Here is a 25,320-nt window from a genome sequence, read left to right as displayed (position 1 = left end):
CATTTAGCACGTAAGCTTCACACAAAAGAGAAAAACACTGATAAGCTCTGTTTGCACAGTCTGTGATGTAACGGGATGCTGGGACAGGTCTTCTAAGCCACCAGGGCCACAAACATTATGTTCTGCTCTTTGATCCACAAAGCCCTGTCCCCAAAACACCCCCCCCCACACACACACACTCTCTCTCATATATAGGGAAATTCAGCTGAGTCAAGAGTGGGATTGAGAGAAAACAACAAGCTGGTTAATATTTAATTATGGACCTTAGTATAAGAATATAGCAGGAGAAGAGAGAAAAACATCATCTTATAACAGACAATACGTATGGATAACACACATTGTTGCTCTCAGACTTTGTACCTTGTTTAAATATCTGACATAATTTGAAAACCTACTAAGTTGTTTATGCTAATGAATGTGGTTGATTAATATAAATGTCCATTAAATAATATTATTATGTAATAATTAAATAATAATTATAATTTTGGTTAGATTCGCTTATTATTGAGTTAAGAAAGAGAGTTTTCTCACAAACACAATATGTCAAATGTTAAATGTCTGTATGCATAAACTGACACCGATAGACAAACTCTTATTTTATCTTTCGTTTACCTTTTCGGCATTTTTCCAGTACATGAAACCTACTTTGCTTTTCCATTAGGCAGATTTGGTGCTTCCTCACTAAGGATGATCATGTTTTTATGAGACTCAAAATGGCAGCTCATAAAATTACACCGTGACTGTTTGTAGAGGTACAATCAGTGTTACTAGGATTGATGACTGACACAAAATACGGTCTGTGTGAACTGATGCAATTAATCCATTTGAGTCCCCCCAAAACAAACAAGCAAACAAAACAACCATGAGTGAACAAAGCCCAGTAGAGATGGTGTTTGGCAACCTCACTGGCTACATTTCAGGGCCAGAGCTCTTGGTAGTTGAACTCAACCCAGAGATCAAAAAACAAGTAGAGTCTAGTAGCGTAGGTACCATGCACTGGAAAAGCTTGATCTGTATTGGTGCATTGGTGCATTTCACCTATTTAACCATGGCATACACATTTTCCCAAATATTCAATTTTTCTAAAGCTATAAGAAAATAGAATTTAACCAAAAACACACTAAACTGGAATGGTACCAAGTTTTAACTTTTATTTAAGGCTATAAAAATGAACTATGCTGAATGAGCATTTGTTCAAAAAGCATTGAAAACAGTTCTTCACCAACAGTTTAAAAAAATCTACATATTTGTACTTCAAGAAAACAAATCTAAACTGCTAAGATATAAAAGAGTCTCATGAACATTTAGGAAAATCTCTAACATATTTTAAGGATCTGGCAAATTAAAACAACGCAAATTAATTTTAAGGAATATGTACAGCATCTTCCTTTCCATTGGTTTAAAAATGTGCAGATAACGAGATCTTTATGAATAACCCTAAGAGTACATAATCTCTGGTTGAGGACTGCACCAATGAATGGCACTGTAACTGATGAACTTTCACAGTCACAACATCAATCAGTAACTCATCACTGTACATTCCAATCTGGTATGGCGCAGTGAGGAACACCATCTTCTCTGTGTGGTACAGAGTACAGGGGCTGACAGAAGGACCTTTGGACATGTTGTCTGAATGGCAGCATCGTGATTTAGTGAATGGGCCACTCTCATTCAGAAGCACTGAGAGATAAGATATGGCTGGAGGAGTATTAACAGAGATTGAACAAGATGAAGGCATGAGTTAAAGTAAGAGGCAGAGCTGCAATGATTACTTTGCCAAGACAAGATTCATCCAGCATCATTATACTTCTTTTTTTTTTCTACACATCTTATCTCATCATTGGCAGATCATCAGAAAGGATACACTTATCCATTTGCAGAGAGTGTACGCATGAGCTTGTCTTAAGAGGGTTTTGTTGGGATGAAGTGGTGGCGTCTGACCCACAAATCCAATTCTTTTCTTGATTTGTGGGCTCTGAGGTATATTCAACAAGTGTGGAAGTGTAATACACAAAGACCTATGTCAACTAAATTGCGTCTTCATTGACAGAAGTGACAGAAGGTCACAGAAATATAATATGAATTATTTTATGATAAATTGAATAGAAACTAGCTAAAATGACTTGGACTGAAACATTTTTCCACATAAAAAAATTGTTACAATATTAAATCAGATTTTTTTATGGACTGAGCAGTTGCTGTTGACAATATGGCGGTACCATTGTCGACTATGAAGTCTTTTTATCTTTCTTTCCCACCGAGATCACAGACATTCCTCCAGGAACAAGTGCAGTGGGAATTAGAAGAGCAGCAGCACTCTTTGCAAATGAAAGAATGTAGAAAATTGCTTGGTTACTTGAAGTCACGGTCAAAGAGTCTAGGAGCTGCAACAGGATAAGAGACACAGCAATACAGCCGATCCTGAAGGGGGAGCTGCTATTGTATTTACTTTCATAGAAGGGTAGTAAGTGCATTCCCAATCCCAGACCAAACAGGGTACCCATATTGCGAAGCAGACTAGCGAAGGGTGAGGTGTCCATATTGACCCAAGTTGGGTTGTTGCACCATTTCTGGGCTTTTTCTAGTGTCCACAGAAGATCCACATCTAGAGCCTTCAAGAAGACATAGAAGCCAACAGCAAAAACAAGTAGGAACAGGGTGATGTTGAAGTACTTCTGTAGGCATGCATGGTAGATCCACTGCTGCCTTGAGAATACCTCGGCTACAATTATACCTGACATCAAGAAACGAAGGGTTAGTGCCCAGAATACATTATATCAAATGCCACTGGTTACAGCAATATAAAAGAATGGTGAAGAAAAGCCACACTCTACCTGAGATAACTCCACTTATAACCTGGTGTGGGAAGTGGGCAGCAACATAAACACGAGACATGCAGACCAGCAGTTCCGCTAGCACAAACAGCATCCAAAGCACCATCTGTAAAAACCTGGAGGTGGACAAGATGTCAGATGTGTTGGTCAAATAATAAGTAGCTTCTCTAGGAATGATGATTATATTGGTCATAGCAAATAAGCATGAACACTAAATTAGTATTCTTACTGATAAAGCAGTTTAAAACTTTAATTAAAAATAGGGCCATCTTTCAAAATGCAACTTTTGCAGTTTTCACCGCTGTGGTACCTTAATTCTTGGTCTAAAACTCACCGGTAGAGCAAAGTAGGACATTTCTTCTGAGCAGCAATCGATAGTGCAGCCGTTACCATAACATACCCTACCCCAGCAGAGCCCATGGCATGGCCAGAAGGACTTCCTTAAGAGAAGAATATAATCAGAGCTTCTTCTTAATATGAATGTAGGTTTTAACATCTCAAAACAAATGAAAATAGATGCATCTAAACATCTATCCATTACAGTCAGATAAGTCCAGAAAGTAACTGTGCATTGAGTAAACATATCACAACTGGACAGATCTTTATAGAGAAAAACTATACCAATCACTGTAAAGAGTGCGACTTACACTATTCTCCAAGGCTAGACATAAATTAATCAATAAAAAGGTCCAAAGGTCTGAATGATATTGAGATATCTTCACATTGGCTATTAGTCAGGTCAGAAATTATTTCCTATCAATGCATCATCAGTGGCATGATTTCAAAGGCAGCCCTTGATGCAGAGCAATAAGGGACAAGTCCACTTCCACCTGGAAAATGTAGGTTACATAATGATTTACTTAAGAGTTTCCCTGACTATGCAGTTAGAAGCTCAAATGACCAGCAATGATCAAAAAATGTAATTGAAATTGGGCAGAATTCTGAGGTCCAGATTAAGCCTAATCCATTTCTAAAAAGGGCAATGCCATGGCATAAAGCATAATTAACATAGTATGACATTGCTGAAACTTTATACCTGGACCAGTTTCACATGTGATTGGAAGTTGTTTGAGGGCTGGGGCTGCATCAGTGCCATAAAACCTCGTCTCATGAACCCACCAGTAAGGCCTTTCTCCAAAAAGTACCCTGAAAAACAAAAACAAAATTGTTGCCTAAAATCAAGCACAATTTCATATTTAAGTATGTAACCATGTGAGATATAAGAAAATCATGGTCATTTTTGTAAGACAGAATTAATCTTTTTCATTTTGTGAATTTTGATATAAAAGCTGATATGATATTGATTGCAATCTGCTGGAACCACCTCACTTTCTCAGTCCATTGGATTCTAGACCCCCCCCCCCCTTTTTTTTTTGGGAAACTTTCAATTGCTTAAAATAATGGAAGCTAATGAGCCTAACCTAGAAGTTGAGGAGACTTATAAAATGTACAATATCTGCCTCTGTCAGTTTTTAGCTTCACCAATCTAGACCTAGAGTCCTAATTTTGTGGCAGGGAAATAGAAACACAAGTTGATTGTTAATTTTCTGCTGCATTACCGTTTTTATTCTTAATTAATTAATGAATTTAATGAATTTAACATTTCAACATTTCAATAATCCACAAAAATGTTTTATTAAGTGGAAAATTCATATGCAATAAGTTTTTCAAAAAATATCAAAGAATTGCCAGGGCCAGTACAGAGCATCTTACCATTTTATTACCAGGTTAAACCAGTCACCAACCACTGCTACCCAGATGAGCTTGATGCCAACATCTCGTTTCAGGTGGAACCAAATGGGGAAGAAGATGAAGAAAGTTGTATGGAGGTCTGCCACAGAAGACACCAACTGAAACCAGCTCTCATAGGCTCCATATTCGGTTTGCAAATGGACCGCTAGGTTAATCCCCCAACTATGGAGAAGATCCATGGTTCTTGAGAGGGGAGCTGGATGACACACCAATACACTGGAGGCACCCAGGCAGTTACTGCGGCTTTCTCTTGGACCTTGCTGCTCCCCTCCAACTGGACTTTAATCAAGGCTGGATGGCCTTGTTTGTTCTGACCCTTGGGGGGGATCCGGGACACTCCTCGGGGTCTATGCCCTTTCACCTCTTGTGACGATGGTGGGGCCAGTGCTGATAAGCAAACAGAGGCCTTAATGATTGGCGGTGAGCCTAAACACACAGAGCAATGATGTCATCAAAGCAAGAGCCATTTATTGACACATTTCTGTAAACAGTGGACACTGACATTTGACATATTTTAGAAGAGATCAGGAGCATTGAATGCAGTTATGATCCAATCTCATTTATAAACCAAACTCTTCTACTTCCAGTTAATATTCTCTTTAATTACAAACCCCATTTTCAGAAAATGTGGGACATACAAAACCATAAAAACAAGAATCCAGGGTTTTCACTGCTTGATTGTTTGTAAATATAAACACATTTCGAATTTCATGCATGCAACACACTCCAAAACAATTGGGACAGAGGCATGTTTACCTCTGTGTTACATCATCTTTCTTTTAATCACACTGTGTAATCATTTTGGAACTGGAGATACTAATTGCTAAGGTTTTGCCAGATGACTTTTTGTCCATTTTGAATTTGAGGCACTTGGGCCGAGAGAATTTAGCGGATCCACATAGAATTGATGCATGGTTTCTCCTTGCATGATAGTGTTTCAGGTTGCATTTCTTCAACCAGTGGCAGACTCTGTTAAGTCAAGTCACAAAATCTTTTCGAAATACAGTAATATAATAATAAAATAATAATATTTATTATTGTAGCATGACCGTTTTTATTTGTCCAGGTTTCCCAAATCATTCCAAAACATTGTGTGGTAGTATGTGATAAAAGGGGGAAGGGGGGGTTGTATTCCTTATATATTTCTTCTTTCATAATGACGTATAGTTGTGTGTTTGGGATATATTCAGGCATTTTGTTTCATGTTTTCCTTCAGCAGTGTGCTCTTGAGCCTTTTGGCATGAATTTAAATGCTGTCTGTTGTGAATCGGAACTAACCATCCAACATCAGCACCTCATGCTCATTATTACTGTCAAATGCTCACAGCAATATTTGAACATCTATTCTAAATAATAATAATAATAATAATAAAAAACAAGCAGTTAGAAATAAAATGGGGAACATATTCTATATGTGTTCAATTTACTAGAAATGCTGGATGGACAGGTGTCTACAAACCTTTGGACACAATTAATTTCACCTTTCATTTCAATCTGACTGGAGTTAGCCCCCAGCATTACAATAAACTAACTAGAAAAAGTAACATATTATAAGAACGCTCAAACAGCTTTACTGCCAATACACATTCAACAGAAAAAAAATCTAGTGTTTTAGTGTTTCTAAGGAAAACACTAAAACCTGGCTGGACATCAGAGTGGAGTTTAGGAAACATGAAACGAAGCTTTAAGAAAAGAAATAGAAGGTGGAAAATAAAAACCCATATTTTGGTGGTGACTATGGAATGCAATTTCTAAGAGGGAGTGTGGGGATAAGGAGGGAGGAGTTTCAGGCATGAACTTAAGTTACATAAATCCACCTGCAAATGTAATTCACTTTTGCAAGTACATAGGAATAGATGATGAGTGTTGTTCTACTTTTTGCAGAAAACCAGGCCCTGAATAAGAAAAATACTTGCATTAAATTTAATCAGTGATTATTTTTGTTTGTTTATTTGGTTTTAAAACAACACTTAACAATTAATATTAATTTGGTACCAAAATAATCTTTAAAACCTATACTGAATAAAAATCATTAATTGCATGTAAAATTTAGATATGCAGCATGAAAAAGAGTTATTTAAAATTATAACTGATCTAAAAGTATTGTTAATTTTCATTTTGAAGGGGGGGTTGGAACCCTGCTGTAACTCCTCCCTGTTCTCTAGACTTGTTTGTGTTCCATCTACTTTGCACAAACACTGCTGTTAACTACGTCTAACTTTTTTTCTGCCCCCTTTGCGTTTTATTACACATGTGCAAGGTCCAAAGATCAGTGTTGTCCATGCGTTGGGGTGGTGAGCCCTCTGATATAAAACCAGGGCCAACAAGTACCTGGACTGTTAGATTGTGTCCTTACTATATCAGGATAGCTTTCCCTAAAAAGCAAAACCTTCAGAATGAATACGATCATGGACACTGTGCATGGCTTTGGGGTGAGCTCCACTCAATATCTACAGACTCACTACAGCCAGGCTCAGGGCTGGTTCCTCTTCGTCTCCTTTGCCGCAGATCTGCGCAACACCTTCTTCGTCTTCTTCCCCATCTGGTTCCACCTGAGAGAGTCTGTTGGCATCAAGCTCATCTGGGTGGCTGTGGTGGGAGATTGGCTCAACCTAGTCTTCAAATGGTATGTAATGGTTGATATTAAAAATGTATATAAAACAGAATAAAAGACAGTATCACACAAATGTAGTCAGAGCTATTCAGTTATAGAATATGTAATTACCCTTTATTTAACCAGGAAAACAATACTAAAAAATACAAGTATAGAGTCAAATTGATTTTAGGAACTATATTATGGGAACAAAATAACTAACTTTCATATATTAAAAATGGTAACTTTATAGGAGAACAAGTAAAAAAAAACAAATAAAAATATTTAAATTAAATGTATCTTAATGCAGCAATTCTTTATTCCACGCAACTGGAAGCAGGTATATAAAATACCTATGTTAGGTTTGTAGATATCACTGACAGCAACACATAGTGACACCAATATATATATAATCCACCATGATTGTTGTCTTAACCTTACCCTAATATTTCCTTTTTTTTTATTTCCTGATTTCTAGGATTCTGTTTGGAGAACGTCCATACTGGTGGGTCCATGAGACTCCCTACTACAGCAACACCTCCACGCCACACATTGAGCAGTTTCCCATGACCTGTGAGACAGGACCAGGTGGGCAAAAAAAACAAAACAAAACTGTCAACTCTAATCCATGCACATATACACGCATAATTTACCTGCAACACAGTTCATGTTGTACATGCTCCACAGTTTGTTTCGTATTAATCAGTGGTCTGATGTCACAACACATTTATTCAACTGCCAATTTCACCTGGATTAGTTGCCTGTTTACACTGAAGTGACAGGGTGTGTTGTTTCTGTTGGCTGACATTAGCAGAGACAGAAGTGAAAAACAAAAGGCAGAATGTATAACACTTGAACTGCAATTGAGACAGTGTGTTATTTAAACAGGTAGTCCATCAGGACATGCAATGGGAGCAGCAGGAGTCTACTATGCCATGATCACCTCTATCCTCGCCATAATGCTGAGCAATAAGAAGACCTCATCCACTAGAGCTCTGTAAGATAGCCCTAATTTAGAGTTTCTTACAAAAATAATCAAGATTTCTGTCCAGGAAACTTATTTTATGTTCACCTTCTCTTACTCTGTCAGATACTTGCGAGGCAGCCTTTGGACAATCTTTTGGACCGTCCAGATTTGTGTCTGCCTCTCTAGGGTCTTCATTGCTGCCCACTTCCCCCATCAAGTCATTGCTGGAGTTATAACAGGTCAGTTAGAGTAACTACACTAGAGGTGCTCTTAACAGAAAGAACTTATAGATATACAAAGTTGACAAGGAAAAGTGTCATTAGCAACACTGCAACTTTCTGCACAAATGTACAATGATTAAAACAAAGCTTGCAGAACAGTTTGCACCAAATTGACTTATAGTGGTTCAAACATTCTAAAATTCTAAATTCCTGACTGGAGAACCTTGTGTATCTTTAACTTTCCCAACTTCCACGTAACACACTCATTACATTGTTTATTATTATATCATTTTTTAAACTATTAAAATGTAATGGCACTAAATTCAGTGTAAAATCCCAGTGTAAATTCTTGGAACCTTTCAGAAATCTGCAAGGAATGTATTGCATTCTAAATTCTGGAGACATTCTTTTTAAATATTGAACATCTCAAACGCCTAGCTAAGACTGAAAAAGCATTTACATTTCTCATGCATAACCACTGCTTGCATTAAGTGTTTGACTGCTAACTCTGCATTATGAAGAAAGTCAGTCTGCTAATGTGAGTGATTGAATTATAACCTAGGTCCATATTGTGCTTTGCATCTATAAACTACAGCTGTGCTAATAGCTCTAATTTGCATGATTTTGAATCAGTACTTTGCAATGCTCAATTTATATGTGCTTAAAAACTGTCATTTAATGTACAGAAAACATTTGGTAAGAATGACCAGAAAATCTTTTATATCTTCTTCAAGACCATGATAGAGATATTATCTCAAAATTTGCCTTAAGTAGTTCACACTACAATAAGAAACTTGACCAACATATCATCATATTGACTTGAGTTAGTTTGAAATATCCAACCCTAACAAAAAAAAACTTATTTTATCATCTGCTCTTGCAGGCATGATCGTGGCTGAAGTCTTCAACAGACAGCAGTGGATATACAAGGCCAGTCTGCAGAAATACTTCAACATCACTCTGTTCCTGCTATCTTTCGCGGTGGGCTTCTATGTGCTCCTCAAAGCTGTTGGCGTGGACCTGCTGTGGACCCTGGAGAAGGCCCAGAAATGGTGTGTTAATCCAGCATGGGTCCACATGGACACCACGCCGTTTGCTAGCCTGCTGCGCAACATGGGCACCCTTTTTGGTCTTGGACTTGGACTTCATTCACCACTCTACACTGAAAGCAAGAGGAGCAGCAGCGCTCCCTTTAGGATAGGATGCATCGTGAGCACTTTGTTCTTGCTTCACCTCTTCGATTCCATCAAGCCCCCAACCCACACGGCAGCCCTTTACTACTTGCTGTCATTCTGCAAGAGCGCCACTGTTCCGCTGGTCACAGTTAGCATCATTCCTTACCTTGTATCTGGGGCCCTTAGCTTGCCTAGCAAGAAACAACTGTAAGGTCTGCGTGACCTTAAGAAGGACAAAAGTAGACATGTATTTTCCCTGCTCTGACGAACTTACGTCTGCTCAAGGACATTTTGTTTAGCTTATTTTAGCTAGACTAGTTTTTGTAGTAGGGAAATCACCAAAATGTACAAGGCAAGTGAACTCTTAAGACAAGGGTTGGGAATCGCTGGCCTTTCACAAACTATTATTTTATATTTAAAGCAGTATTTCCAGGTGCTTCATTCATAACACCTCATTTTATTCATAGTTCCAAGCTCAACATCAGACACCAACCTGTAGCCTACTTTTTTCAAAGTACGTATTGTAGCTATTCTAAGCATTACATTTAATACAAGAGGCTGACGAAAGAAAGCCTTACTTAAGCACTGTAAAAATCAGTTATTGCTCAGGACATTGATGTTGTGTTTAGAATACTGTTTTATTTAATCTCATAACTTATGTCTCGGTGCCTTTATCTGTGTTTAAGGATGGCTTGGTATTGAATTCAAGCATATAAAAAGGAGGTTCGTTTTTAAGAACTGACAGAAATGTGATACTTTAAGACAGATGAGGAAAAGTATTTTCTTTGAAGAACATAAAAGAAAAAAATATCTCCAAATCCTTTGTTTTTCTGTATATGTATAGGTGTGATTGTAGCATGTGCTTTATGTCAAATTTTATTTTTAAGAAACTTTCATTTTTAATAAAACATTCCAAATATAGACAAGCTGTCCTTTATTTTTCAACACTTAATATCAAACACTTCCATGTTCTTCAATGTTGTGCTTAAACTGATGCGAAAACAATGCTCTTTGTGGCATGTTACTATCACAATGAATCTGATTATCATTATATGGCAATCACACCAGTGTGGAGAACACACCACACTCCTCACAGACAGTCACCCGGAGGAAACCCACGCAGACACAGGGAGAACACACCACACCCCTCACAGACAGTCACCTGGAAAAGACCCTCGCAGACACAGGGAGAACACACCACACTCCTCACAGACAATCACCCAGAGGAAACCCACTCAGACACAGAATCGAACCCACAACTTCCAGGTCCCTGGAACTGTGTGACTGCGACACTACCTGCTGTGCCACCGTGCCGCCCTATATCAGAATTGTATGCGAAAATAAGTTAATTAGTTTCGCATTTCACCCGACCCACATACAAATGCAGCCGAACAATCCATCGCTAGGTGGCACTGTTGTTTTACGAACAATCCACCGCTAGGTGGCACTGTTGTTTTAGGACGTGGGGCCAACTTAAATAGAGAAGCATTTGCGCAACTTTTTTTTTTGTATTGACACGTGGTCATCCTTACCTTGTGCTCCCTGTGTCACTTCTTACTTAGGTTACTTATAGTAAGCCTTCTAGTTCACTTGTGTTATTTCTTGTCTGTCGTATGTTTGTCCTTATTACGCTTTTATACTCAGTTTAGTATAATTCCTGCGAAGCTTATTTTTAGCCTGTTGTGGAGTTTGTTTTTATTTATTTATTTTGTGTGTGTATAATTAGTCCTGGGTTTGTTTCTTTTAGTCTTCAGCTACTTTTAATCTAGGATGTTTCTGTGTGTTTCTCTTGTATTACTGCTGTGATCTGTGTTAATTTTGTGTCCCTTTTAGTTCTTAGCGTTTCCTTCTCTACTCTTAGTCAGTCTTAGGTTTTTGTTTATATTATTATTGTCTATCTATCTATTGTTACACTTATATAGCGCCTTTCTAGACACCCAAGGACGCTTTACAATCCACACTGCTCAGAACACTCAATACACACACACACTGGCGAGAAGCACACAGCGTACTCTCGACCAGGAACGACCGTCCACCTGGAGGACTGCATCGGGCAATAGGTTTTCACTCAGGACAGAGAGCCAATCCATATCTGGGCACACATCAGGACAGTTATTAGAGAAGCCAATTCACCTACCCTCCATGTTTTTGGACTGTGGGAGGAAACCGGAGCACTGGGAGGAAACCCACGCAGACACGGGGAGAACATGAACTCACCACTAAGCCACCGTGCCGTGTCTGTCTTTATTTGTACTTAAGTGAAGTCCTGATGTGTTCTTAATAAACATTGCATTTCCACATATATTTTCATCTCTATATACTCTTCATCCACCATCTCGACACTGCCCTGGTTCCATTTTTGTTAATTTTTCCACTGCAGTCAAAGTTTCTGAACTTTTAATAAATTTTTATACTGGATTATATTGATAGGATTATAATGGCATTTTTGCTTTGCTTTACCACCCTTATATATAAGTATAAAAAGAATTACAGTGATCCCTCGTTTTTGGCGGGGGATATGTTCCAAGACCACCTGCGAAAAACGAATTTCCACGAAGTAGAGGAAATATATATTTTACGTATTTAACGAGTATTTGGACTTTTAAACCCCTCCCTGTGCTGTTAACAACCCACCCTTTGTCATTCTATAATGTTTTTCAGCTGGAACTACATGTGATATCCTACCAGTTTCTTTAATAGAGTAATTCCTAAGCTGTGATTTAGCGTAAGTAAATTTCACTCGGATGTGGACATGAACAATACATGTACTGTACGGAAGAAATACTTGTAAATGATATATTTTGTCACCTACAGACCTAGTCTAATAAATGAAAATAATAAAAGAAAAATACTTTTAATTTATATATAGCGGCCATAAGCTCCCCTTGAAAAAACCCGCGAAAGATGAACCACGAAGTAGCGAGGGATTACTGTAATCATTAATGGACCAGCCCATAAACTTTCTCCAAATTACAGATATCAATATACAATTTGTCTATAAAAAATGACAATGTACAAATTTAAGTAAATAAATCTTATGTACATTTTATTTGCCTCATCAGCAAGTTAAACCCTAGCAACAAAGTTTTTTTAAATTCATTTTAACAAAATTAAAGACAAAGTTACAGCCATATTAGAGCACATATAAGTGCATTTACATGTTCTTTTTCTTTCAAGTGCTCTTTAATAAAAGAAGACAAATACTCACCATATTTCATTACAAATTTAAATCATTGTCTTTAACCGCTTTAATTCCTCCTAATACTTTTCCTTGTTCTAGTTGCTTGAGTGCAGCTGTGCATCATTCTGTAGAGGCATATTTGCTTTATAAGAAATTACAGAATGTCTGAAATTGAAATATGAACAGAATCTAAATTAATTTAGACCCAGAATTTCTGAAATGGACATAAAGCCAACTACAGAATGATGGCATGACTTCAGTAGTTTATGGGTGTATTTGCTCCCTGTATAATACACCTGGATGTATGTCTGCCAACATTTTACTCCTCTCCTGCGCTTCGTTGGCGGCTACGTTCCTTCAGTAATTCCTCAGCTTCTGCCCTCTTAGCCAGGCTGTTAGCCTTGCCTTGGAAACGGCCATTCTTTCCTGCACCTTTTCCTTGCAGCAGCTCTGAAACCCTAAATGTGAATATACAATACATGAGGGTGATACAGCAAAAACACATCATGATACTTCAAGAGATTCTAACAATATGCAATGTCACTGCATTTTTATCTGACATCTGATAAACTGGAACACAACAAAAAGAAAATAATTATAAGCATTTTTAAAAAATACAAAAATATGAATGATATTTATTCAGCATTTCAAATCCACTAATTAAATATGTAATTGTATAGAGACCATGAAATGATTATAAATGCATGGTGTGTCATACATGTGTTTATTCATTCATCCATTCAATCGTTCTCTCTAACTGCTTCATCCTGAACATGGTCATAGTAAGTCCAGAGCCTACCCTAAATCACTGGATGCAAGGTAAAAATACTCCCTGGACAGGACAATTACACACCACCAATCCACCTACCAACAAGTGTTTTTGGACTCAGAGGAAATGCACAAAGACTCCTCACAAACAGTGACCTAAGGAGAGGCTAGAATCCAGGACTCCAGGACTCTGGAGCTGTGTGGCAGCAGCACAACCTGTTGTGTCACTGTGCTGTCCCATAATTCATTATAATATGAGTTAATATATTCATATTGATCACTATATTATTACCGAAGTCATTAGAGTACATGATTTCTCTGTTAACTAGATAAGCATAAAGTCAAGGCTACAAAAGAAGTAAATACAGGTGATCATTTTGATATATATTCCATATGACTTCCTCTACTAGGTCAAGTTATATAGCTAAATGAGAACACTTACTATGTGGAATACCTATAGAAGCAAATCTGTCTCATCAGACTTTGAAATATTACCACCTTTGAATTTGTAGCACTGAATTTTTTTGCACTGAAATTATGCATCTGAATATAATTGCTCTTGAATAGAACTCGTGAATTTTTAAGAACACGTTTTCACTGTTATTTTTCAAGGTTAATAAATTCAGATAAAAAAATTCAAACAATATATTTCGAAGTTGCTCAAGTTCGGTAGACGACATTCAGACACCAAAATACGAGTTACAAAAAATTCAGACACACACCCGGGACACCAAGGATGAGCAATCGATTCATTAGGATTTTCTCTTTCACCTTAAATGCTGCACTAGTTGCATTCTGTCGCCGCTAGGGGGCGAAATACGAACACAACTTCCACAACGTGGAAAAACTACACGTTTAGCTTCCTTCCGCGGATATTATCTCTTTATTTTCAAAGTTTCACAAATATCTAAAAGTCTCACTAAAGACACAATATAACAGACCACTGATGTCCTGAAGATGAAGAAATTTTACTGTGGAAATTTTTTATATTGGCCCTGTGAATATAGCAAAAAAAATCATGCATAATGCAAGATGCATAATTTCAGCACAAAAAAAAAATTTCAATATTTCAAAGTCTGATGAGACAGATTTGCTTCCATAAATATTCCTCAGATTGTGCTTAACTAAGAGGGAGAAATTATTTAAAGTGTGCCACCCAGTGGAGGAAGTCATGTATGGCAGAATTAGGAATATCTATTGCAGATATACACAGAAAGAACACAGATACAGGAGAAAGAAGATGCTCCATTAGTGAGCAAAGCTAATAATAATAATAATAATATATATATATATCAAGCTGAAGTTTTAATTGCCAATGCATTTCTTTCTTTACTAAAATCAATTTTCTATGCCAGTGGTTCTCAAACTTTTTAGACCAAGTACCACCCATTATGAAACCAAAACCTCAAAGCACCACCTATGATTTTACCACAGAAACTCGTACTGCAGGTTCTTCCTCTGTTCCGGGGGCTTAAGAAAAACCTCTTGCTTGAAATTTGTATGCTTAACATCTAAATAACTACTAAAAATGATAGAGAGTACAAATAACTACAGGCATAAATTGAATGTTTTAAACACAATTATACATTTATGAGAACATATACAATTTATGAGCAATAAGTGTTTTGAAAAAGATTTAAAGAAAAAAAAGAAGCAAAATGATGATGCGAAAAAACAGCCACATTTTCCTTCAGCCTTCAGAAGGAAAGAATATCCTTCAGAATTCTCCCTTAATTTTTCTCTATTTTTGCCTCTGGAGTACCACCTCTTGTTGCTTCATGTCCCACAGTTATCTTCTCAAACACACTGGATCCTATAGAGCAGTTAATTATCAGGTACCATGATGTTGTCTTTTGTCTTACCGTGGTCCCAGCTCAGTTACAACGTTTTCAGGACCCGCAAGCAGGAAGAGCCCTGCTCCCTTCTCTTCTCCGACTGTCAGAAAGATGACAGTGTCCTATAAAGAACAACAAGCTACAATGAAAACATATCCCAATTTTATACTTTAACATACCCAAATATTTTACTTCAGATATTGAGAGATGAAGGTCAGCAATTTCACAGCAAAAACTAATGTGGCATTAAAAAAAAATCTGAGAGCTTATTTAGTACATCACACTATCACTATTTGTTTTTGGTTTTTAATTTTGATTATTGACGCAGACTGATCAAATGTTTGAAAAAAAAAAACACACACACAAAAAAAACTATGTAATGACATTTAACTGGAACAGAGGAAAAATAATTACCACCACCTAAGATAAAAAATAAAAAACATTTGTTCATTGTCTGTAAGCGTTTATCCAGTTCAGGGACAGGAGTGTGTACTGGAGGGCGCCAGTCCTTCACAGGGCGACACACACTCACAGATTCACTCTCACCATTTTGAGTAGCCAATCCACCTATCAAAGTGTGTTTTTGGAGCATGGGAGGAAACCGGAGCACCTGGAGGAAACCCACACAGACAGAGGGAGAACATAGCACACTCCTCACAGACAGTCACCCGCAGGAAATCCACGCAGACACGGAGAATACACCACACTCCTCACAGACAGTCACCCGGAGGAAACCCACGCAGACACAGGGAGAACACACCACACTCCTCACAGACAGTCACCCGGAGGAAACCCACGCAGACACGGGGAGAACACACCAAACTCCTCACAGACAGACACCCAGACCGGGGCTCAAACCCACAACCCTAGGACATTATCTTAAAATAAGACATTATCTGCTGCGCCACTGTGCCGCCCTGATTTATTTTGACCTTCTTTCTTAAAATTTCTACAATGTGCAACTACTGTGAGATGAAGAACCAAATTACTTTATAGTCCCAGAATAAATATTTAATGCCCGATAGAATGGAATCCCAAATGAGGCTGGCCAAATTCAAAATGTATAAGGTTTAGTACAGAATCTCTGGCACATCTAGCCCATCAGGTGTCAGTATAACAACAGTTTTATAATCTGAAGAAATGTCATTGGAGAAATCACAAAGAGCTGCTTTAATTACTTTTAGGTCATCTGTGTTGGTCTGTTTCAATTGTGACACAGTGAAAAAAATAAATTAAAATTCTGATTGTTCTGATAATATTTAGTTGATAATTTTGTAAAGCCTTTATCAAAAATTCCAAAGAAAGAAAGTATAACTGAAAATCAAAACAAACAAACAAAAAACCCAACTCACCTCAAAGCCAATCTCATTGGCAATGATGTTCATGAACTCATTGTCACCATCTTTGCTGTAAAGAGAAAGAAAGAAAGACATTTATCGTTTTATTTTTAAGCGGTTTGTGATTGAATTTCTCAAGAGATTATATTTTTAGATTATATTCAACTTTTTGTATATAGTAAGGGTGCAACCAAATGAAATGTAGTACTGGTTATTCATATATTCATAAAAGTTATTAATATTTATTCTGTTGTAACCTTATTTTCTAAAGATATCAAGTGCAGATGGATACAAACTTATGCAGGCTGAAGTAGTTGCCTCTATCTGATTGGTTCTTGAAGTTCTGTGCTATAAGAACAGCCATGTCTCTTAGTAGAGTAAGATTACTCTGGTGAGAAAAAAAAAATACTTGTTAAACTTTAAAGTTGTAATAATACATTATAATTTACCTAGAAAACAGTGTAAATTTTAAACAATTCAGTAGCTCCCCCTGTAACAAAGTTTGTTATCCCAAAATCACTACTGTATTTCTGCTGCAATGATATGGTTTCAGTATAAAATATGAGTAATAGCTTCCCTGCTGTTTCTGACCATTGTGTATTTAAATCCTCAGTCATGATGTGATGTACAGACAATTTGAAGCAGAAATTACAGTGAAAATACATATGATAAAGTACAGTCACTTCTTTCATGTTTTAAAAATATTGTCAACAATGATATTTTTCAGAAAAATAAGCGAAATCCATGTTGTGTTGTTGGGGTAGTGAGCAAAGCTGAAGCTTTCAACATGAGGGTCAAGTCCTGATACACACAAGTAGGATCTGAGGAGTAGGGGTCGATTCTCTGCTCGGGTAAATCAAATATCAGTAAAAACTGAGAAGTAGGGTTTGATTCCCTTCAAAACATTCAGAGTTTGCAAGATAAAGGTTTGAAACAGTGAATACAGCATCTATTCAATAAAACTGTCAGTAAAAATTTAAACTTGAACCTGAAACTATTTTAAATGTCAAGGCACTACACATAAAATATGTGATTAAATAAATAAAGTACATGCATATTTTGTCTGCTGTCTTATGATCTAATTTGCAGGACCTGCAAAGACCAATTTAACCTCTTAAAAATAGGCTATATACAATATATTTATTTATTTTTACTCTACACTACACATGCACTTGAGATCCATAATAGTTTATCTAACATATTAACCAAATACAATTAGCAAAAATTGTACACATAACACAGTCATCAGTTTATCTCACCTTCTGAAGGCGCTTGACAGTTTTCTGCAGTTTGTCCACTGCATCAGCATGCCCCTCTGGCCCTGTCCTGTTAAAAGTAGAGATAAGAAATACCATGTACAATGCAACCAAAAATATGACTAATGTTAAGGACTCTGTTGGCAGACTCACTTCAGTAGGCCCGTCAGAGACTTTTCGGTGCTGTAGCTCTTTTCTACGAACTTCAATACTCTGTTTCCAGCTAAGAAAAGTAAATTGGTCTTATTCTTCTTCCCCTTCTCTGTGCCCAAAATCTTAATCACCTTTTGATTACACAAATTACAACAAAAATATATATTTTACAACATACAATATATTACATATATATATTTTTCAACATTACACATTTTTAAACCTTCTGTATACCATTTTTATCTGTAGCATTACATCATTGCTGAATGAACATAATGTTGTACAGTGGTGTGTGGTTTGTAATTTAAAAAATAAAAATAAAAAAAAAGTTAAAAATAAAAGCTGCAATTTACATTTTCCCGGCACAACTGTTATTGTGCAAACCTATTTAAAATAAAATCTTTTTGCATACACTTTAACTGAAAGATTAAAATAATGTTTCCTTGTACTGTAAAGTTACAGATTAAAATCAGGTTTTTGTCAGACAGCAATTACACAATATCAGTATTACAGTATCCTGACCTGTAGATGACTGAGATTGGACACATGGGTTCCACAGCACATGTTGGCATCAACGCCCTCAATGTCAATTATCCGGACGGGTCCTGCGTGGTCATCTGGGAGACCTCTACTTCTCACCTGTATGCAGACACAGATAATTGCGCAAGCACAACCTTTGGTTTACCATTCACTAAACGCCTGGGTGAAGTCTCTATTATATAAACATTTATGTTTTGTTTCATTCCTCTCATGCAAGTATTAACTTAACTCCAGCCCTAAAATGGGCTAAAACTTTCAAATGAACCACATTTGCAATTAAAGATCTTTCAAAATTAAACACACAAATGTTTTTAAAAAACCTTAAAAATGGTTCTTCCCACAATATTTTCCCCTAAAAGGCACAAATTCTGTTAGATTTATTCAAAGTATGCTTTAATTATTAATGATTATGCTTGGCAAATGTATTTAGCATTCCTAAAGTAAAACAATAATATGGATAGAATGATTTCCACACGAATAACGGTGAGCAAATTCTCCAAAAACTTTTGAGGAACATTTGAATAATCATTTCTTGAGGATTGCTAAGAGTTCTGGGGCTGAGAGTATTTTGTGAAAGAACACACTTATTTGCTAACTTGCATGCTTTCTTTAATTGCATAACCTAAATATATGTAAACAACACACTAATATAAGTAAAAAAAAAAAACAACACTAATTCCATTTATAACATTACTTAAGATATATTAATATTTCCACAGACAAGGATACAATCAAAGTAAAGTAACACTTAGCACTAGCATTCCCAACTCCACTGCTGCACTAAACCCATATTTCACAAAACAATTTCAGCAAATCTAAGTAATTTACACCAAATTCATGCATGCCTTTTCTTACAGTGTGCTACTATTGAGAATGGATCATTTTATGTGTACATTCCATCTTTACTCTAATCTAAACTGTGTGTTTTTTTTTTTTAATATTACCCCAACTTTTAGCCGAGCTCTGTACTAAATAAGTGACTAAAAAGAGCAAATATAATTCTGTTTCAGTGAATATGGAGCAATGGAGGTAACAGAACACACATACACATACACACACACACATATATATATATATATATATATACACACACACACACACACACACACACACACACACACACACACACACACACACACACATACACACACACCAGATTGTTGGTTTAAATATTTTCTGGACCAAAAAATGTAAGTGTGTGCAGTAGAGGGGAATTAAAGGAATTTATAGATAATGCTTATAGGACATATAAAGACAAAATGCACCTTTTCTACAGCAGGGTCATCTAGATCCAGGAGCTGAACATTGACTGGGACATGAGCACGGATCTTTTCGTTGACTGCAGCCTCCAAGGCCTCCATTTCTCCCGTCTTCACTGAGATCGTGTCTAGTTCTATGCTGCTGGACTGTCGCCCTAACTCCCTGCAGCAAAAACTTCAGAATGAGCCAGATGTGCATCATACATCAGTATGCAATACATCATTTATCTAGAAATAGGAAAACTAAAAGCTATGCTAAGTATAAATTAAGTATTATATTTAACTGTATCATGGAAAAGTAAAACCTATAAATGAGCATTTAAAGGTAACTGTGAACTTTTCTTAGTCAGTGGTTACAGCAGGATGTTAAATACCAGCAAAAGTTATGTTTATTGGCAAATAATTATCATAATAATTATATCTTAGACTATTTACACTGCAACTAACAGTATTTAAGAAAATATGAAGCTAAGAACTTTACCATGATGTAGTTTTATAGCCAAACATTGTGTCTGCCAAGGCGGTTATGAGGTGTTGCCCTGGTTTAAAACAACAACAAAAATTAAACAAAAGGCTCAATTTATTTAACGCTATACATTTAATAAATGGATTACCACTATGAACAATAGGTGCAGTATTTTATAAGTCATTAAAGCATTTGTTCCACGCTCACCCGAATGCTGCTGCATGTGATCAAACCTCCGCTCCCAGTCCAACTGCAGCTGGACCTCCTGACCGTTCTCTAGAGGTGAGCTGACAAAGTGTACTGCTTCAGGTCCCTGCCGTGTGACTCGCAGAACCGGAACATTTTCAATTGTCCCATGGTCATCAGGCTACATTACAGTGTACAACAGCATTATTTAATCATTACATGGACTTCAGTGTAAACGTCACAACATGAAACTGAAATTAATGGTGAGAGCAGTGATATAGAATAAAACCAAGGCCACAAATGTTTTATTGCATGCTCTCTGTATAACCTTTTATTCACTAACAATTTTGATGTCATTTGCAGTGTTAGGTTTGTAATTCAGCTTAACATCCATACTAAATTACTACTTTAGATATGTTGTGATACAAGCAGAAGCAGGTAATAATGAGTTGTATGTACTCAGGTTCATGTCTTTCAGTAACATTCTGATGGATTTGTACTTTGAGTTTTTAAGATGTTAATACTATACATCCACTCAAGAGCATTAGTGTGTAATTTCTATTTTTTTCTTCTGTGCCATTTTAACCATTTATACTTACAGGTGCTGGTCATAAAACTAGAATATCATGAAAAAGTTGATTTATTTCAGTAACTCCTTACACACAGACTGATATATTGTGTTTATTTATTTTAATTTGATGATTATAATTGACAACTAATGAAAACCCCAAATTCAGTATCTCAGAATATTAAAATATTACTTAAGACCAAGACAAAAAAAATTATTTTTAGAAATGCTGGCCGACTGAAAAATATGAACATGTACAGTACTCAATACTTAGTTGGGGCTCCTTTTACCTGAATTACTGCAGCAATGTGGCGAGTCGATCGGTCTGTGGCACTGCTCAGGTGTTATATGAGAGCCCAGGTTGCTCTGATAGTGGCCTTCAGCTCCTCTGCATTGTTGGGTCTGGAATTTTGCATCTTCCTCTTTACAATACTCCATAGATTTTCTATGGGTTTAAGGTCAGGCGAGTTTGTTGGCCAATTAAGAACAGGGATACCATGGTCCTTAAACCAGGTACTGGTAGCTTTGGTACTGTGTGCAGGTGCCAAGTCTTGTAGGGAAATGAAATCCGCATCTCCATAAAGTTGGTCAGCAGCAGGAAGCATGAAGTGCTCTAAAACTTCCTGGTAGACGGCTGTGTTGACCTTGGACCAACACGGTGGACCAACACATCAGCAGATGACATGGCACCCAAACCAATTACTGAAATAAATCAACTTTTTCATGATATTCTAATTTTATGACCAGCACCTGTAGTTCCTAATTCTTTTTCCTGTGTTAACTTTGATAGTGTTTAGTTGCTAGGTTGCTTTGTGAATGGGTCACACCACTATTTCCTATGCTGATGGTGGATCATCTAAGGAGATTCCTTGCAGAATACATGGATTCTGCTTTTGCAGATTCAAAAATTTCAGATTTGAAAATATTATTAAAAATTTTAAAATAAATGAATAAATACATTAAAATTTACAAAATCTGAATTTGTTATAAGCTCTAGACTGAATAAATAGAGGAAGTGATCACTGATGTGTAAACATACTGTTGTAGCCTTCTACCATTTCATTGTTCTTCCCTCTCACTCATACTTTAAGCATCATTCGCTACTTGTTTCTGCACAAAATATGTACACAAGGACATTTTTCCTTGTCATAACTGATTAAAGACAGCATATTAAAACTAACATTTCTATTGTAATAGGTATTAAGTAATCTAGAGATTATTAAACTTATACAAAAACAACATTTTATATGATACTTGAGCATTCATAATCTTTGTGTGCTCAAGGTGTGATAATGTTTTAAAACGACACTTTTACTTGGCTATAGATTTAGGACATGCTATATTTTCAACAACAGAACACGAAAATGGTTTTGATGTTTATGTATTTGACTTTGTGCTATGAATCTCTAATGATTTTAACTTCAGTTCAAACTTGAACTGAACAGGTCTTAATGCTCTTTTTAGGCTTCCTGTATCTTGACCTCTTACTGCTGTTCAACATCAGAAAAATACTCTTAGGATTAGGACAAGATTTAGGACAGGGCATCCCTGTTTTGAAGTCATCATAAATATATAATCATACCTGTCCACCTCCCTCAGGGAAAAGAATAGTGTCTTTTAAAATCACATTGAAACCCTTCACTTTTTCTTTCTTCCCATTGTTCTCTAGTTTAAGCTCTGCTGGAGAACAGGATACAACTGATGTGGTACACTGGAAACAGACAAAGACAGAAACAATGAGACATCAGCTAGTGCAGAGCCCTAGTGGGTCATGATAAAATAAATGATGAAAACATCTGTTAATTGGTCGAACATATGTTTCTTACACCATTTCCACAATTTAGTGTATGGCAACTATAACTCTGAAACTTAATTCACTTCAATATATTGTTTTGAAAATTGTGTCAAACGGTCACTACCATGTGACTGACTATGTGTGAATCTCAAAATATCACAAAAGACAAAGTTGAAATTGAAACTGAAACCTGGTCAAAGGCCAGAGGTAAATTTACCCAATATAAAATATTGCATAGATATTACTGGACACCCTGCTAATTGTATAAAATCAGTCTTATAAATAATGATTACTGATGAAGATGTCAAAAAGAAAGGGGCACATGTTTTCACTCCATTTGGGACTGTGTTTTGTTACAATCATTTTCGAAGGGAGTTTTGAAGATTTGGGGCAATTGGATAGGAAAAATCCTACTGCTATGACCACAATTATGCCTGTTAGGCTATAGACAAGTGGTAAGAGACATAAATAAGGTTAAATTTGAGATATTGATTACAGGATTAGTTACAACGTCAAGAATAATACTCAAAGACTGGAAATCAAATAAATTACCAGAGCTAAAGGAATGGTTAAATTTAATGACAGAAACATATGTTAGCTAGAATATCAGGAATATCTAAATATATAGGAGCTAATAAAACTTGAGGGATAGTGTAACTGGCATTACCCTCATTCATGCCCACCATCTCCACTCCCTGTTACACTTAACTAAATGTCTGTAATGGATGAATATGTTCAGAAATATGCATCTTGTTCTTTCACTCATTCATAAATTTTATAAATATGTACGTCTCCTTATATTTTATTTTTAAATTGTATATATATATATATATATATATATATATGATCTTTGAGTAAATAGGGGGCAGAGTAACACGTTATGTAGATAATTATGTAGGTAATTGTATAACTACAAAATACACGTATACCTTCAGTGAACAGTGAGTATAGAAACACGAAAGTATATACATTACACAACAGCTCATGTTTAGAGGCTAATATTTAAATAATCACGACCTGTCCCATATCATAACATTATTAGCGCTACGTTAAATGAATAACTAATTCCCAACTGACAGTGTCAAAGCTAGCATAACGTTACCAGTTTCACCGTGCAGCGAGACAACGATATTATTAAACGTTAAATGAAAAACTTATTCCCAACGGACTGTATCACAGCTAAATTTAGCTGTTTCACCGTGCAACGACAAGGCAAATACTGCACCGTTAATGGAGACAAAAATAACAAGAACGATTTTTTGTATATGTGCGTACTATGTGCATCATTGTCAGTACGATCATCATTCAGTTTACGTACTTCTCGTAGATAACTATCCCTCTGACACTGGAAAGCCATGATGTTTCATTAGTTTGAAAAAAAAAAGCCAACATGAAAGACAGGAGAAAGACGAAATATTGTAAGACAGGCTTTGCCTTTTCAAAATAAAAGTCTTCATAATTTTGTCTCTTCAGGCGTTCCTTTTTATTTTAACTGAGGGGATGACCAAATAAAAGGTGTTAATAACTGTAATTCACGAGGGCAACAAATGATCAAACAGTCTTTCCACATTTAGTTAAACTTTTAGGTTGCTTGCTTATTTGACTAATTAAACAACAGCCTTGTCAAAAAACCTCAGTGTAGATAGCCTAGTTGAATACAGATAGTCTAGTTGTTTTGGGTATGGGGATGCTAGTTTTGGGTGTATTTGGGTCTGTATAATTTGGTTAATTCAGGTTATTCTTTTTTTCATTGTAACTGAAAGGATTTTAATGACCAAGGAAATGTTAACAGGTGTAATCCATTAGAGTAACAAATGTCACACAAACTTTCCACAATTATTCATTCATGCATTCATTGTCTGCAAATCCTTCTCCTGTTCAGGGTTGCAGTTGGTCTGGAGCCTAACCAGAGTCACTGAGTGCAAGGCAGGAATACATACTGGACGGAGTGCCAGTCCATCACAGGGCATCATTCATTCATTTATTACCTGTAACCGCTTATCCAGTTCAAGGTCGCGGTGGGTCCAGAGCCTACCTGGAATCATTGGGCGCAAGGCAGGAATACACCCTGGAGGGGGCGCCAGTCCTTCACAGGGCAACACACACTCTCACATTCACTCACACACTCACACCTACAGACACTTTTGGGTCACCAATCCACCTACCAACGTGTGTTTTTGGACTGTGGAAGGAAACCGGAGCACCCGGAGAAAACCCATGCGGACATGGGGAGAACACACCACACTCCTCACAGACAGTCACCCGGAGGAAACCCACGCAAACACGGGGAGAACACACCTCACTCCTCACAGACAGTCACCCGGAGGAAACCCACGCAGACACAGAGAGAACACACCACACTCCTCACAGACAGTCACCCGGAGTGGGAATCGAACCCACACAGGGCATCACACACTCACAAATTCACTCAAAA

The 25,320-nt window shown here is 36.8% G+C and overlaps 3 protein-coding genes across 3 annotated transcripts; 1 reads left to right on the top strand and 2 right to left on the bottom strand.

Annotated features, from left to right (window-relative positions):
• Positions 1–345: 345 nt before the first annotated feature.
• On the bottom strand, positions 346–4,960 carry LOC136692272 (glucose-6-phosphatase catalytic subunit 1-like). Its single transcript, XM_066665536.1, has 5 exons — positions 4,548–4,960; positions 3,871–3,980; positions 3,169–3,274; positions 2,835–2,950; positions 346–2,734 (listed from the first exon to the last, which is right to left on the bottom strand). Exons 1-5 carry the CDS (start codon positions 4,763–4,765, stop codon positions 2,229–2,231), a joined length of 1,056 nt encoding a protein of 351 aa, XP_066521633.1. The 5' UTR covers positions 4,766–4,960; the 3' UTR covers positions 346–2,228.
• A 1,979-nt stretch (positions 4,961–6,939) lies between these two features.
• g6pc1a.2 (glucose-6-phosphatase catalytic subunit 1a, tandem duplicate 2) lies at positions 6,940–10,468 on the top strand. Its single transcript, XM_066663558.1, has 5 exons — positions 6,940–7,212; positions 7,658–7,767; positions 8,068–8,176; positions 8,270–8,385; positions 9,251–10,468. Exons 1-5 carry the CDS (start codon positions 6,983–6,985, stop codon positions 9,751–9,753), a joined length of 1,068 nt encoding a protein of 355 aa, XP_066519655.1. The 5' UTR covers positions 6,940–6,982; the 3' UTR covers positions 9,754–10,468.
• Positions 10,469–12,585: 2,117 nt separating this feature from the next.
• aarsd1 (alanyl-tRNA synthetase domain containing 1) lies at positions 12,586–24,346 on the bottom strand. The gene is made up of 12 exons (XM_066665165.1): positions 24,205–24,346; positions 22,674–22,802; positions 20,545–20,704; positions 20,353–20,410; positions 19,878–20,034; positions 18,595–18,711; positions 18,073–18,203; positions 17,923–17,989; positions 16,960–17,051; positions 16,679–16,733; positions 15,354–15,448; positions 12,586–13,181 (listed from the first exon to the last, which is right to left on the bottom strand). The coding sequence occupies exons 1-12, from the start codon at positions 24,241–24,243 to the stop codon at positions 13,043–13,045; spliced, it is 1,239 nt and encodes a 412-aa protein (XP_066521262.1). The 5' UTR covers positions 24,244–24,346; the 3' UTR covers positions 12,586–13,042.
• Positions 24,347–25,320: the final 974 nt, after the last annotated feature.

Source organism: Hoplias malabaricus, chromosome 3 (assembly GCF_029633855.1).
Source record: "Hoplias malabaricus isolate fHopMal1 chromosome 3, fHopMal1.hap1, whole genome shotgun sequence".
Taxonomy (NCBI): domain Eukaryota; kingdom Metazoa; phylum Chordata; class Actinopteri; order Characiformes; family Erythrinidae; genus Hoplias; species Hoplias malabaricus.
Note: the sequence above shows the minus strand (reverse complement) of the source record. Positions and strands in the feature narration are given on the sequence as shown.

Excerpts from the sequence above, each read along its gene's own strand:
- LOC136692272 (XM_066665536.1), bottom strand. The coding sequence starts at position 4,765 with ATGGATCTTCTCCATAGTTGGGGGATTAACCTAGCGGTCCATTTGCAA. Across the intron at positions 2,951-3,168 it reads TGTCCTACTTTGCTCTACCG|GTTTTTACAGATGGTGCTTT; the intron begins GTGAGTTTTAGA and ends GTCCACCTCCAG. Across the intron at positions 2,735-2,834 it reads TATAAGTGGAGTTATCTCAG|GTATAATTGTAGCCGAGGTA; the intron begins GTAGAGTGTGGC and ends TCTTGATGTCAG.
- aarsd1 (XM_066665165.1), bottom strand. The coding sequence starts at position 24,243 with ATGGCTTTCCAGTGTCAGAGGGATAGTTATCTACGAGAA. Across the intron at positions 18,204-18,594 it reads CCAATCTCAGTCATCTACAG|GTGATTAAGATTTTGGGCAC; the intron begins GTCAGGATACTG and ends TGTAATCAAAAG. Across the intron at positions 13,182-15,353 it reads GTAACTGAGCTGGGACCACG|GGTTTCAGAGCTGCTGCAAG; the intron begins GTAAGACAAAAG and ends ATTCACATTTAG.
- g6pc1a.2 (XM_066663558.1), top strand. The coding sequence starts at position 6,983 with ATGAATACGATCATGGACACTGTGCATGGCTTTGGGGTGAGCTCCACT. Across the intron at positions 7,768-8,067 it reads GACCTGTGAGACAGGACCAG|GTAGTCCATCAGGACATGCA; the intron begins GTGGGCAAAAAA and ends TTATTTAAACAG. Across the intron at positions 8,177-8,269 it reads ACCTCATCCACTAGAGCTCT|ATACTTGCGAGGCAGCCTTT; the intron begins GTAAGATAGCCC and ends TTACTCTGTCAG.